This window comes from Sceloporus undulatus, chromosome 1 (genome assembly GCF_019175285.1).
Source record: "Sceloporus undulatus isolate JIND9_A2432 ecotype Alabama chromosome 1, SceUnd_v1.1, whole genome shotgun sequence".
Classification (NCBI taxonomy): domain Eukaryota; kingdom Metazoa; phylum Chordata; class Lepidosauria; order Squamata; family Phrynosomatidae; genus Sceloporus; species Sceloporus undulatus.
The window spans coordinates 74,930,366-74,946,395 of record NC_056522.1 but is presented as its reverse complement, the minus strand read 5'-3'; the positions used below and the strand labels follow the sequence as shown (position 1 = coordinate 74,946,395).

Below are 16,030 nucleotides of genomic sequence, written 5' to 3'. Positions count from 1 at the left end.
TGGAAAGAGGAGAAAGAAACTTGGACATTTTGAAAGTAGCTACAAAAAGTGGGTCAACAGCAGATGAATCAGGACTGTCCCTGCCAAGCAGGGATATTTGGAGGGTATGTTAATATCTTTCCTAATGTCCTTGGAGTCCTGAAAGCTGTTGCCTTTACAGATCACTTGTTTTTTAAGTTAAGGATTCTATGATAAAATAGACTAAGAACTTTGGTTATAATACACAGAATTTACAGTGGGAAAAGATGTGGTTATGATCTTAACCAGATTTCTTATGAAATGATCTACCATTGGTACATGATGCCAGTTAAGTTGTTGAGAATGTATAAGAATATTTCAAATGGATGCTGGAAATGTGAAAAACAAGAAGGGACATTCTATTGTATGTGGTGGACATATGAAAAGGCTAAAGAGTTCTGGGATAAAAAAAAATACTTCAATGTAGAGGATCTTAAAGGTCAACTTTCAATTAAAACCACAACCTTTTCTTTTGAGACTTAATGGTGAACAGATTGAGAGCCAGCATGGTGTAGTGGCTTGTGCATTGGACAACAACTCTGGAGATCAGGGTTTGATTCCCCTCTTGAACATAAAAACCCACTGTGTGACTTTGGGCAAGTCACACTTTCTCAGCTTCAGGGGATGGCAATGGCAAACCCCCTCTAAGGACAATGGATTCTATGAACAGAGAGATGGGGTAGCAATGGAAAGCCCTCTAAGCTCTGTGATAGCAAGCTTTTACGTGGAACACTTTAAAAAGCAAGCCCTGGAAACAGCACCAACTTGGTTCCAATACGTGGATGACACTTTCACCATCTGGAGCCATGGAGAAGAAGACCTGGCTGTATTTCTGAACTATCTAAACAACATCCACTCCAACATCCAGTTCACTATGGAAAAAGAAAAGGAAGGAACACTGCCATTCTTGGATGTCCTAGTCATCCGCAAACTGAACCAACATTTGGGTCACACAGTATACAGAAAACCCACACATACAAACAGATACCTGCACAAGAACGCCAGCCATCACCCAGGACAAAAAAGAAGCACAATCAAAACACTGGTAGACCGAGCAAAACGCACCTGAGAACCTCACTTCTTGGAAGATGAACTGAAGCACTTGGACTGGGCTCTACAGGCCAATCGTTATTCCAGCTCAGACATCAGAAGGGCTGCCAGGCCCAGGAAAACCCAGAGCTGTCTAATAATGTTTGCTGTGATTTGCTTTTATATCTGATGTTTTTAAACTTGTTTTTTCTTTCCTATATTGTAATTTTATCTATTCCTCTATCCAATTGTTATTACTTTTAGAGTGTACGCCTCGGGTAGGCTTTTATGTATTCCTTAATTTTACTGACTTTGTACAGCGCTGTGTATAATTACAGCACTTTAGAAATAAAGTTTAATAATAATAATAATAATAATAAGTGAAGACAAACAGCCACCCAAAGGGAAGGTATTTTTACCATACATCAAAGGAGTCACAGACAGAATAGGCAAAGTGGTGAGGAAGCACAATCTGCAAATAGTCTACAAACCGACGAAAATCCAACAAATGCTTCGCTCAGCCAAGGACCAGAGAGACCCTCTCACAGCTGCATGAGTTTACCACATACCATGCAGCTGCGGACAAGTGTACATAGGGACCACCAAATGCAGTGTGCAAACAAGAATCAAGGAACATGAGAGACACTGCAGACTGGGCCAGCCAGAAAAATCAGCAGTAGCAGAACATGCCACACATCATCCTGGGCAAAACATACTGTTTGAAAACACTGAAATTCTGGACCATGCCAACGACTACCATGTCAGGATGCACAGGGAAGCCACTGAAATCCACAAACACAGAGTACGTACAAAATGGCGGTGCCCTGTTCACATGGGCACTACCATTGTGACGTAACGGTCGCATCATGTCCAAATGGTGCGGTGCAGCTGTTACGTCTTGGCGCCACTGAAGGGTTCTTGTGGTGCCCTTTCAGTGGCGCCAGAAGGAGCTCCATTTTGGAGCTCCTTCTGCCACACGTATCCCTGGCGCGGCCTTGAAACATCCACACCAGCGATACAGAGAGAAAGGGGCTGAGCGGCTCCTTTCTCTCTCTTCCCACCACTGTTGGAGTGTCCTTGGGGCAGCCTTTTGCTGTTTCCCCAAGGCCAGGAAAAGCGGCGGATTGGGACCTCCGGGGCTACCGCTGTGGCAGCTCAGGCCTCAATCCATTGGGGAAAGGGGCAGGTGCAGACCACCCTAAAGGGGCTGTCTGTACACCACCAAAGTTTGGCTACCAGTCCTGAAAGATAGCAAGATAAAGACTCAACAAATGCAAATGAGAACTCTCCCAGCAGACAATGAGCACTATCAAGCAGACATTAATCCTCTCGTGCAGACCCTCACACCCTGAGGCCTGCCATTAGCAGCAAACCATATACAGCAAATCACTCCTGCCTTTCCAGGTCACACAATATATATAGCCAAATCCTTTCCAGGCAAACATTCTCTGAAGATGGCAGCCACAGATGCTGGCGAAATGTCAGGAAGAAAATCTTCTAGAACATGGACACATTGCCCCCCAAAAACCACAAAAAACTATGGATGCCGGCCATGAAAGCCTTTGACTTCACCTTCTGAGGAAGTTTGCCAAGGAAACACTGTGATAGGATTGCCTTAGGGTCAGCAGAAGTGAAAAATGACTTTGAGACACCCAACAACAAGGACAAACAGATGAAACAGAGATATGGGAGATGAATTCAGTACAAGATCACAGCATTAAAACTGTTTTCATACAAAGATGGAAGAATCCAATATTAGGGAGTAATGGCTGTTGAAACTGAGTGATTTAGATGAAATGGGTAAATTATCGGTTTTGATTACAGAAAAATCATTGGAGGCATTTCAAAAAGACTAGAAACCTTTCACAGACCTTTTGCACAAAAAAAGACATTGATTTGATAATGTTGGGGTCTGATAGTTATTAGAATTAGGTTAACAAAAGAAGTATATGGTGCAGCTTTAGAAAGAAAAGTGTTAATATATTATATATATGTATAACTGCCAGAAATAAAGTCAGAATCTACTATTTATTTCGTTTTATCTGTTTCTTTATCTGTATTCTATCTTTTCCTTTTTTCTTTTTTTGTTTCCTCCTTATTTTCTCTTATTCAAATATTTTATTGTTCTTTGAAAATTAATAATAATAATAATAATACAACAACAACAACAACAACAACAACAATAATAATAATAATAATAATAGTATAAATTAGTCCAGTGCCATGTTGTTAATTCCACTTGACAGGTACAAAATATTAATTCACTATTCATACTGCATATTTTTTCAAATAACAGAGAGAAGCCAATCTTACAATAAGATTGTGTAACATAAATTTCTGCCAGCAAAGTTATGCATTGCTATGTGATTCCTGTGTTGAATGGTAATATTGCAGGACCAATCATCATCATCATCATCATCATCATCATCATCATCATCATCATCACCCCAGCAATATAGGGACTCAAGCATCTAACAATAAATTTAAAACAGTACACATAAAAAATAATACAAAAACATTAAAATTAAATATTAAAAAACTAATTAATTTTTTAAAAGTTAAAGACATTACACATTAAAATAATAAAATATATTAAAAACTTTATACAAAAGCCTCAAACTCATCAGTTTGAGAAATTCTGATGACACAAAAATGTTTTTGCTTGTCACTGAAAGGAGAACAGGGATTGAGGGTGGGACAGTGGGATTATTGTCATTGCATGGTTGGAAAAGAATGGTCTCTACAATGACACACACACACACACACACACACACACACACATGTTTTGAAGACATTGCACCAGTATGTAAGACCTCTGATGTAAATGGAGGAGAGGACCACTCAGCCCTTTTATCTACAGGTTAAATTAACCTTTTATTTAATTTCTGGTGTTCTGGCTGTACTTCTTTGCTCATTAATTTGTGTATTTCCTGTATTACATTTTTGACATTTATTCCATTCCTAGATGCTTCAAGGGCTGCGTCATTGAAGGGAAAGATAAGGACAAAATCGCCTACTCGAGGGAATGGCCTTTTGTCATTATCTGAGAGGAAATAGGAAGGAAGAAATGGCTTTTGAGTAAAGAACTCGGTTGAATGAAATGAAAGGACAGGATGAGTAGGCTCGCATAGTGAATAACTGGCTCGTAATATTTGTATGCTTTTAGGTGATGACTTGGGTTGCAGAGCGGTTTTGGGCATGTTCATTCTTTCCCGCATTTGTGAAGTTAAAGTTTTCTTAGGGTAGGCACTGCCTGTTCTGGCAGATGGGTTTCTTTTATTAATTTTCAGGAAAGACGAAGAAGGAGAAGTAGTTGCTGACTTGGTTTCTTTCGCATAACTCAAGAAATCTAGAGGGACATCAGCCTGGTTAGTCCACAAACACTGTGTTTGGCCAAAGCATGAAGCTTTCTGATTTGCCCCTTTGTTTTTCCTCATGGCATCAGACTCCTTGTAGTTTAGCAAGTCGACTATGTCATGGAGCAACTTCCTCTTCACAGTTGCATCGGTGGCACAGTCCAAACGCAAGCCTGGGTTGTGGTTCACTTCTAGAAGCCAGGGCTTCAACTTCTCATCCACTAGGATATCAAACCCAAAGAGCTCAAAACAATTTGAGGTAAATGGGACTGAGGGGGTGATGGCAAGCAAAGTCAGGGTAATGATGCGGTTGATCCTCTTCCACAGGCTCAAGTCATCCATGCTGCGGCTACGCAGGTAGGCCCGGAACCGGCTGAAAGTCCACTTGCAACCAGAACCAATGACATCTTTCTCCTTTTGGTATGAGGGTCCAAATTTGTTGATGCTAGTGTTTGTCAGGTGGGCATAAACATTGTCTAGGCACTCAAGGTCAAACTTCTCTGTGGCAAATCTCACCAGCCCTTCTTCGTATGTATAAATAGTGAGGGGACAAAAACTTGTGACACAAACATAGAAACGGAGATCCCACTTGTACCCAGAAATAAGCAAAGGATTGCTAATGTACTTCTGCACAATGACCATACAGTCATAAACAAAGTCTTTGATGTCTTGAAAGATGAGTATCCCTCTTCCACGAGACCGGTCAACTGGTTTGCAGATCCAGTAACTCAGCTTTTTCCCTGGTATTTGCCTCTCCTTAGTGTATTCTGTTATAAACTTGATATAATCATTAGGCATGATAAAAGCTGCTGGACTGAACTCATAGAGGGTGGCTCCATAAATTCCTTTCATCCGTTTCAGATGTCTGGCTAAATAATCCTTTCTGGTGATCCTGATGGTTTCTGGATGGTGATTGAGCCTCTGCCATGGTTTAATGCTCTGGTGTTCTCTCATCCGGAAAGGGTGATTCTGCCAGTGTAAGTTCCAGTCCTCATTATCTTGCTCATGTTCATCATACTCAATCCAGCCACGTTCCAGTAAAACCTCACGGACTAATGCAGGAACACTTTCATGTAGTCGGAAGACCAGTGGCTTCGTGGGCCTTCCTGAATTAACATTTTCTGTTTTTCTGGAGCATTTGATTCCTAAATAATAATAATAATAATAATAATAATAATAATAATAATAATAATCAAAGCTCAGTAAGGAAGAGAGGTAGGAAGTAGGGGCTGAAACAATCGGTGGGCTTGGTTGGTTTGGATCATATAAATAAAGATGTTACTGTGATCGCCACCTGATGCTGATTTAGGCAGAAAGTTATACAGGTTGACTCTCCCTTATCTGGAATTACAAAATACAAAAAGTTCAAAAATCCAAAATTGTCCACATGGATGTCTGACATAGTGGCACCTTTGATTTCTGAAGGTTCAGTGTATTTTCTTTTATACACAAAATTATTACAAATGTGGCTCAAGAGTGGAGAATAAATACTCCAAATAAATAAATACAATGTATAAAATTACCTTCAAGCTATGTGTATAAAGTGTATGTGAAACAAATGAATTGCATGTTTACACTTGGGTCCCATCTCCAAGATATCTCATTATGTATATGCAAATATTACAAAATCCAAAAAACTCTGAAATCCCAAACACTTCTGGTCCCAAAAGGATTTTGGGTAAAGGAGACTCAACCCGTACAAAACTGATGGTAGCAATTATCTGTAAAATAACATGGAACATACTCCTTGATTTAAGGCAATAGAATAAGCATATGTTTTCAGGATTAAACAGAAATTTTACTCAGAGTGTAATCTATATGGTGTATAAGTCAAATGGCTCTCATTAGCATTACTTGATCTGAGCTAGGTCAAATGAGGCTTTATAAGCATGTGTTCTCAGATCCTGGGTGCTGAAATCCAACCTGTTGAAGTTGGAGGACAGAAGATTCTGCTGTCTTGAGACCTGGTTGAATCCAGCCAGGTACCTAACAGAACTGGCTATTCACAGGGGCTGATGCTGAAGATTCTTCCAATCTTCTTTGTTGAAGAATCTCTTGAACCAACATGCACAGCCTTCCACAAGTTGATATTCCCTCTAGATGTACTGGACTACAAATTCTGCCACTTCCCAGTTGGTGTGACCATTGACTATATTAGTGAGATGATAAGCACAAAGCTGGAGAAGGCTAGCTTAAAATGTAACATAAGTAGTACCGGATCAGACACAGGCTGCATCTGCACTGCAGAAATAATACAGTCTGACACTACTTTAATGGCCAGACTCCATACGATGGAATTCTGGGATTTGTAGTTTGTTGTGGCAACTGAGCTCTCCGACAGACAAGGTTAAATAATTCACAGAACAACATATCCAAGAATTCCATCACATGAAGCCATGGCAGTTAAAGTGGTGTCAAACTGCATTATTTGTGGTGTGCAGAAGTAGCTTCAGTGCCTATCAGGCTCAGTAGCCTAGTTTCTACAATGGCCAGGCAGGTCCCTCTGTAAGCCCACAAGCAGTATATATGGGCAATAAGCTTCTTCCACTGTTGTTCACCCAAACACTGTATGTCCATACTGTTGCTTAGCTAATTGTTTTTTAAGTAAATGCTTTAATGTCAGCCTTTTAACTTCTCCAGGGCCTGCCCTTTGTGCATCACCACAGGGTCATCCCTAGGTCTCATGTTGTGGCTATGAAATTTTAGAGCCTGAGATAGCCCTGACCTGATATTCCTATCTGTATTGACTAGGCTTATTAGGTTATAATTTGAGTTACTTCATCAGGGCACTCCTTCAGATCTTCAGGCTTTATGAAGCTAGTCATGCAACCATAAGATCTAGAGCTGAGTGGCCTATGACATATTATTGAACTGTATAGTGTGGGATGATGGGAGATATAATCTGGTATAACATCTATAGTATAACATCTGGAAAGTCACATGTTCCACATTTTCAAAGGCAGCTAACAACAACAACAACAACAACAATGGAACAACAGCCTTCTAGATGGTGTTGGTGTTCAGCTCCCATCACCCCTGACCACTGACCATATAATATGGAAGTTGGAGACCAATGATATCAGAGGGTTGCCATCCCTTCTTACATACATGGAGAGTGGAATGTGTCCACTCCTTCTCCAAGCAATGAGAAGTTGTATGAACTGGTCTGAAAGTCTTGTTAAGAGATGTTGCCCAACAGGGGTTGTAAGGAAGCTCTGGCTTGCTGAACCAAGCTTATGTGAAGGTAACATGACTGATAATTAGCCTGGCCACCAATACAACACACGGGCCCATTCTGCATGGGCCTTTGCGGTGCCCCCGTCACGTGCTAGGGGTTGGCCGAGGACCTAGCGTCCATACCGGCATCACCCCTAGCACGTGACGGGGACGTAAAAATGGCCGCACCGTATACACACAGGCACGGCCATTTTTACGTGCCGGATGCTTAGCGTCTGCACGTAGCATCGCGAAAATGACGTGTCAAGTGCACCATTGGCGCCTCATCCCGTCATTTCCATGACGCAAGAAGAAGCACCATTATGGCGCTTCTTTTTAGCTGCGCCAGGAAGCCTCGCGGTTTGGCTGCTGGGGCTTCTCGGCGCAGCTAATGACGGTGCAGGCAGAGAGCCGCTTTTCGGTGGTCTGTAACACGCCACAATATAAGATGAATCTTATTTGAGGTTCCAAAAGAAACTCAAGTTGTCTCATAGGATTTCCATTGGGGGATCAAAGAGGCATGTGTCATTACCTTTAATTGTCTACCAGATTTAGTAAACTAAAGCACCTGAACCTGTGAAGGGTTTGTAGAGAATGAAAAACAAATACCTTTTCTGGGTCTCTGCACTCTTGATCGATTTTCTCTACTGTGAATATGCAAAAATAAATGGTAAATTTCATGTATGTATCACTTTCTATATACCCATCCACCTGCACAGACATTTACACTGTTTCTTTAATCTATCCTACAATGGTTCAGTGATACAGTTACATCACTGATATTATCATCATATTATTACTAGCAGCAGCAGCAGCAGTAACAGACAACATTAACCACAGGTGTTACAGTGGTTACCTTTGCAAATGGTACTATCTTCTTTCCAGAGCCTGAGCATCTTTTTGGGCTATAATTACCAGAATTCAAGAAGCTTTGGTTGTTTCCTCACACTGCCTCTGGGACCTACACCTGAAATAGTATTTCTGTGTTAGTGTTAGGCTTAGAAATAATGGAGGGGAAGAATGTGGATGCTGCAAAATGCCCAGGCACTAAATGCACCTCATACATTCTGTATTCTGTATATGTGTATGTGTGATACCATGGCCTAAATACTCTAAAGGCACTAGATCCTGCACATATGATGTGTGTAACAAAATACTTGAGAGGTTGTCCCAGAAAAGAGGGTATGTACTAGTTTATTGGACAGAACAATATGATCTCACAGGCTTAATTTTTAGATGTTAGAAATATCAAACTAGATGAACTAATGGGCTTAAGTTATAGGAGAATACATTTTGATAGAACTTTAGGAAAAACCTACTGAGGATAAAAGCAGTTTAGCAGGTAAGCCAATTACTTAGGAGGGTGCCGGGCTCTCCTTTGGAGGGCAAAATATCTGCCAGAGTAGAGGGCTGTATTAAAAGGCTACCCCCCCCCCACCAGCCTGTCCAACATTTCACAGATGAAACTTGGGACACATGTGGCCAAACAACATCTCATGGGGGTCAAGATGGCAAAAGCTATCAGTGAGGGATAATGGGCAAGCTAGGAGTTTATAAGCTCCTTTGTCATTTGCTTAAATTACTTACTCTGTACAGCTCCCATTGTACATTGATGGCCCTCTATAATATAATATACTATTTATGACTCGGGTTCCTAATTTTTCTGTACCTTTAACAGCATCATCTGCTGACATTAGCATATAACACTCCGTCTATACCATGAAAAACATCTCCTTTTGATCTCTGGAAGGAAAGGCCTATTTTAGGCACAAGAAAAAGGCTAGTTGCTTATTTTATTAAATTTGTATCATACCTCTATCCTCCCCATCTGTTGCCCTTGTCAGCTGCAATACTATTAATAAGGAAAATTTACAACAGAAAAAGATTTAAATGGTATTTTTAAGAAGTAGCACTGTCAAGACTGTCCTGTTTCCCCACCATAACCTTCCTTTCCAATTACATTGTCTAAGAAGATACTGAATTTCAAAATGCCAGAATTCACATTAGGACGGCAATGGCAAAGCAGAAGAAATCTTGCCAAGAAAACCCCATGATAGGATTACTGTAAGTCGGAAATGACTTGAAGCCCCGTAACAACAAAACAACCATCCAAGAGAAAAGTTTGCAAACCATCTTTTCTCTGAAGGTATGCAAATCTGTCTTTCTTCCAGGTTATAGTGGGTCTTTTGCCAGAGGGACATCTTGAGCATCTCATGCTAACTTGGCAAGGACTTCTTCTGTTCATCCTAAACTCCTGCCATTTGAAGTGAAAATGACAGTATGTTTTTCAGGTTCTGAATTGCCATAGGAACCCACAATTCACTGTGCATCACACACTCCAGCATTCTGTTTCTATGTCCCTCTCAACAGAATATTCAATGATACTCTGGGCTGAGTATGCCCATAATGTTGGGACTTGATCAATCTTACACAGTTTATACAGCATTTAGATTAAGTATTTTTAGAGGAGAAGTCTGGGCTAACCCCAAAATATTTTGGTGCCTGATATGGAACAGCAAATGTACCCCTACCACATTCAAAATCTCAAACTGGCCAAATTATCTGAGCACCTGGGCACCAGAAAATGCTAAAAGTGCCCCAATTGGAAGATAAAATAGAAGAATAATAAACTAAATAACTAGAATGTGCTATCTTTTCATGAAATTTTCTGTCAGTCCCCGAATTTCTAGCATTGCAGTAACTTAAGATTCCAGTGGAGCATTTAGAAAAAAGGGTTAGGCATCCAAAGAAAGATGCTGGCAAAGTTAACCAAGAGGCTGTGAACACAGCAAATATGTGTTCTGGGTATGAATGTTTCAAAGTCTCATTCTTTGCAATGTTTTTATTCTTTGGGGAATAAAAGAAAAATGTCTAATTCAGGGGGCTTTGTAGCTACATCCCTGCATCAGTTTTCACCCAATCCCCACTCACTGGAGGCATATCTACATGGGCAAAATGAAGTGGTTTCCCTTGTCCTCATGGCGACCTGTGTTCACAATGTAGGGCCAAAACCCCTGATTCAAGTGTGGACTGTCTTCATAACATAACCCCAGTTCTTCATGGAATTTGTCCTATTCCTACCTTAAACCAGTTTTTTACCTTTTCCTCTGGATTTTGCAAGAAATCTGGAGCACCCCATAGTGACACCAGGCAGCTGTTTACACATGCCACTTAGAATCAAAGAATCATAAAATCACAGAGTTGGAAGAGACCACAAGGGTCATCCAGTCCAGCCCACTGCCATGCAGGAAATCCAAATCAAAGCATCCCCGACAGATAGCCATCCATCCTCTGCTTAAAGACCTCCAAAGAAGGAGACTCCACTACACTCCGAGGGAGTTTGTTCCACTGTCGAACAGCCCTTACTGTCAGGAAGTTCCTTCTAATGTTGAGGCAGAATCTCTTTTCCTGCAGCTTGCATCCATTGTTCTGGGTCCTGTTCTCAGGAGCAGCAGAAAACAAGCTTGCTCCCTCCTCAATATGACATCCCTTCAAATATTTAAACAGGGCTGTCATATCACCTCTTAATCTTGTTTTCTCCAGGCTAAACATCCCCAGTTCCCTAAGTCGTTTTTCATAGGGCATGGTTTCCAGACCTTTCACCATTTTAGTCGCCCTCCTTTGGACACGCTCCAGTTTCTCAATGTCCTTTTTGAATTGTGGTGCCCAGAACTGGACACTGTATTCCAGGTGGGGTCTGACCAAAGCAGAATACAGTGGCACTATTACTTCTCTTGATTTAGACACTATACTTTTATTGATGCAGCCTAAAATTGCATTGGCCTTTTTAGCTGCTGCATCACACTATTATTATTATTATTATTATTATTATTATTATTATTATTATTATTAACCTTTATTTATGAAGCGCTGTAAATTTACACAGCGCTGTACATGCAATCTTTTTAGTTAGACGGTCCCTGCCCTCGGGCTTACAATCTAAAAAGACATAAGACAGAAGGAGAAGAGATTGGTGGAGGGAAAGGGTAAGAGGTCCAGCAGTTCCTCTCTACCTCCAAGGCCTGGACCAAGGCTGATGGACTGGAGGGAGGGCTTGGCTTCAAAATGGATGGTTAATCATTTTCCAGGGAAAATACATACTTTCAAGTAGGATAATGCATATACAGTACATAGCAATACAGGAAATGGTTTGATAAACAGGCACCAAAAGAACATCAAATAGTAAGCGATAATTATGCAATGCCTGGGAAGGCTTCTCTGAACAAGATGGTTTTCAACTCCGTTTTGAAGCTGGTTAAAGAAGTGATGGCTCTTGCTTGTGGGGGAAGAAGGTTCCAGGAGTGAGGGGCAGCAAGTGAAAAGGGGCGAATCCTAGATGAGGCAAAGGAAATCCTGGGCTGAGACAGCAGACCTTGACTACCAGAACGGAGGGCCCGAGTGGGAAGGTGAGGAGAAAGAAGGTCTGATAAGTAAGGAGGGGCCAGTCCATGGAGGGCTTTAAATGTCAACAGCAGGAGCTTATACTGAATGCAGAAAGGGAGGGGGAGCCAGTGAAGGGATGCCAACACAGGAGAGATGTGGTCAGAGCGGTGGGTGGAAGTGATAATGCGTGCAGCTGAATGCTGAACAGAAATTAAAGGATGGAGGTGAGAAAGAGGAAGCCCAGCCAGGAGGACGTTACAGTAATCAAGTCGTGAGATCACTAGGGCATGGACCAGGATCTTGGCAGTAGAGGCGGAGAGATATGGTCGGATTTTGGCAATATTGTATAAAGAGAATCTACAAGCCTTGGCTGTGGTCTGGATCTGAGGGATACATGACATAGAAGAGTCAAAGATAAAACCAAGACTGCGGGCTTGCTGGACTGGTTGAATAGAAATGTTGTCCACAGAGACAGAAAATGAGAGTTGAAGGGTGGGCTTAGGAGGAAAGACAAGAAGCTCTGTCTTGGACATGTTGAGCTTCAAACGCCGATGGCGCATCCACTGCGAGACAGCTGTGAGGCAAGACGAAACTTGCTGTTCAAGCCTTGGAGAAAGATCAGGGGCGGAAAGATACAGCTGGGTGTCATCGGCATACAGATGGTAGGAAAAGCCAAAAGAGCTAATGAGTTTTCCTAAGGACAGTGTGTAGAGAGAAAACAGAAGGGGACCCAGAACAGAGCCCTGGGGAACTCCAACAGATAAGGGAACAGGAGAAGAAGTCTGGCCCCCTGCAACTACTGCAAAAGATCTGCCAGACAAGTAAGATCTAAACCAGTCAAGAACAGAGTCTGAGAACCCAAGGTCAGAGAGTATGTCAATTAGGAGAAAGTGATCAATGGTGTCAAAGGCTGCAGACAAATTGAGAAGGATGAGAACAGAGTAAAGGCCATTAGCCTTGGCCTGTAAAAGGTCATTCGAAATCTTAGTGAGAGCTGTCTCAGTAGAATGCCTTGAGCGGAAACCAGATTGAAAGGGATCGAGGATGGAGTTGGCTTCAAGAAACTCAAGACAGCGTGAATAAACAACCCGTTCCAAAACCTTAGAAAGAGGTTTTGGAACGGGTTGTTTGAAACCTGTTGACTCATGTTCAACTTGTGGTCTACTTGGACTCCTAGATCCCTTTCACATGTAGTCTCATTCAGCCAGGTGTCCCCCATCCTATAACTGTGCATTTCATTTTTCCGCCCTAAGTGCAGTACCTTACATTTCTCTGTGTTGAATTTCATTTTGTTAGCTTTGGCCCAACTTTCAAGTCTATTCAGGTTGTTTTGAATTTTTTATGTCCCTCTCAGTACTATCCTCAAGGGTATTAGCTATTCCTCCTAATTTGGTGTCATCTGCAAATTTGATAAGTATGCTGCCAATTCTGTGATCCAGGTCACTGATAAAGATGTTGAATAACACTGGGCCCAAGACAGAGCCCTGTGGGACCCCACTGGTCACTTCTCTCCAGGATGAAAAGGTGCCATTGTTGAGCACCCTTTGGGTTCGGCCGATCAACCAGTTACAAATCCATGTAACAGTTACCTTGTCTAGCTTGTGAGAATTGCTCCCTCTGAGATCACAATAAGGAGCCCAGCCATGTGATCAATACTGGACACTTCATTTCTGACCTCAGAGGGAGTGACCTGCACCAGTGATGGTGGCTGGCAAGTGTAGATGAGCCCTGAGACATAATTTCAAGTTATGCAACATGGAGGCATCTCATGCAGTATTCATTTTCATGGAAATAAACTTCCACAAAGAAAGTTCTGAAAAGATTATCCTTTGCATGCATTCCACTGTTGAATTCAGTAAGGTCGTTACTATTCAGTCAATGTGGTTTTTCTTTTCGTAATGAGTCTTTTATAAGATCATATGTGTTACATTAAATGTATTAGTTTTCAAGTAAGAGTTTTTAAAAATATTATTAGTATTGTTTGATTAGTTCTAGTCTGCAGAAGATTAAAAAATAAATTATTATTGATTTAGGCTGCAGTCCTTTGTATACCTCTATGTTGTTGTTAACTGATCTCAAGTTTCATTTCATGTTTAAAACATCTTATTGGAAGGAAAATGGGTGTTTTCTATTTGGGCACTCATCCATCTGATCCCAGAACATTTGTTCAGATTACATTTTATTTCTTATTCAGAAAATTTTACAACAGCTCTCTGAGGTAGACCAATACACAATTACATTACATCCTTCTGTTACCAATCTGAGGTTGATTCTGTGGCTTGCTGATGAGCTGTTTCATGGTCATATAATTCCTGGTTCTTTTCCCACTTCCTCACTTTTTCTTTCAGTGCATATTTCATTATCTCTTTTTATAGTTAGTCAAGAATTCCCATTCTTCATCACAGAGGACTGACAGTCACATACCTTTTCTCCATGGGAATGTCTGCCCTATGGTACCGGTGCTGTTAAAGCATAGCCATGATCCCTGAAGTCAACTGGACAACATGTGTAGCACAACTCTGCCTTGAGAAGAACGGATCTGTTCACTTGAACTCTTCATGTCAGTTGCCTTTTGATGATTGTGAGGGATTTATGAGCTGTATGAACTAGCACCAGCTTCTTGCTCTTTCCTGGATGCTGCAAATGAGAAACAAGTTACTAGGTTGAAATACAGTTGCCTAGTAGCATAGCAAAACAGAGACTGCAGACAGAGACAAATATTTTCATAGTTAGGATCATAGGAAGCTACCTAATACAGAAACAGTGTATGGACAACATCCTTTTAGTGATATTTGTTTGTAAGTATTTTCTAGCGCTTTGTGTCCCTAGTTGCATCTTCATTGTCCAAATTGCCTCTCTCATCCCTCTTTTCCCCACCAGTAAGCACCACCACCAGCAGCCCCTCCTGGGACTTGACAGCTGCAAGGGAACATTTTAAGACCTGCTGCTTCTTCATTATCTGAATTGCCTCCCCACTCTTTCCTCTTTCCACTGCTAAGCAGCACAGCCCCTTTCTGTGGTTTAACAACTGGCAGGACAGGGGGAGGACATGGAACTGTATGAGAGGGACAATACAGTTACACTGAACTGCCTGGTCTAAGAGATTGGCCCATGGGTTCATATAACCCACTTTTGTCAGCTCTAACTGGCAGCTGTTCTCCATAGTTTCAAGCATGATTCTTTCCTTGCCCTACCTGGAGATGCCTGGTTTTCCATTGTGGTCTTGTTGTTGTCTATCTTCAAGTAATTTCTGACTTATGGTGACCCTATGTTTGAATGTAATATGTTTTGTTCTGTGATTGGTTACTGGAAGTTAAACACATGCTTAATATGCAGTTTGAACACCTGATTACTGAAATATGGATTTTTGAGGAAATCTCATTGCTAGGGGGAAATTGTTTTAATCATAGGGAATATGTATCTATCTCACTCTAGTTTGACCTTCTAGTTCTTGTGAAAGGCAATCTAGAATTTCTTGTTCATATGGTATGTGGTTTTATAACAACTCCAAGATTCTTTGTACTGGTCCTGTAAGTGGAACACCTTGGGTGTTACTCAAATTAAATTGCCCAACATCATTGCATTATTGCCATGCTGTTAGCATTATTGTAAGTTCATATTATCAACAATATCATCACATGGTTATGAGTTATGCCTACTCTTCCTATGCATCTTTGGGTTCCAGTCTTGGTCTTTCTTTTGTGTTGGGGGAAAAAAAAGAAGCATCTTGACACAACACGTATTTAACATGTCTGCTACACAAGTCAAATTTCAAGCATCTGCCTTCATGTCTCAAACTGAATCTCATGTCCTCGCAAGATACTTTCAAGCTGAGTCTCAAGTCTGGGAGCCAACTTTAACAGAAAAAATAGGAGGTGGTGAGGGCGTGTGGGGGGTGGAATTTCAAAAACTAGAAAATCAAGAAGACATGCACAAAGGGGCTAAACACACCAGCAAAAAGAACAAGCTTCCTGGGGGCTTGTAGATGGTGTCATACTGCCTGCCCAATCAGATGGCAGGCAGCATTT

General features: G+C 41.3%; 1 protein-coding gene across 1 annotated transcript; it reads right to left on the bottom strand.

The window, feature by feature from the left end:
* Nucleotides 1-3,908: 3,908 nt before the first annotated feature.
* TTLL2 (tubulin tyrosine ligase like 2) lies at nucleotides 3,909-15,165 on the bottom strand. The gene is made up of 4 exons (XM_042456741.1): nucleotides 15,133-15,165; nucleotides 14,427-14,464; nucleotides 8,229-8,266; nucleotides 3,909-5,548 (listed from the first exon to the last, which is right to left on the bottom strand). The coding sequence occupies exons 1-4, from the start codon at nucleotides 15,163-15,165 to the stop codon at nucleotides 3,909-3,911; spliced, it is 1,749 nt and encodes a 582-aa protein (XP_042312675.1).
* Between the last annotated feature and the right edge of the window lie 865 nt (nucleotides 15,166-16,030).

Coding starts and splice junctions, on each gene's coding strand:
- TTLL2 (XM_042456741.1), bottom strand. CDS start 15,165: ATGGAGAACAGCTGCCAGTTAGAGCTGACAAAA. Junction 14,465..15,132: donor GCCAGTTAGAGCTGACAAAA/GTGGGTTATATG, acceptor ATGCTTTAACAG/CACCGGTACCATAGGGCAGA. Junction 5,549..8,228: donor AGTGCAGAGACCCAGAAAAG/GTATTTGTTTTT, acceptor ATTATTATTTAG/GAATCAAATGCTCCAGAAAA.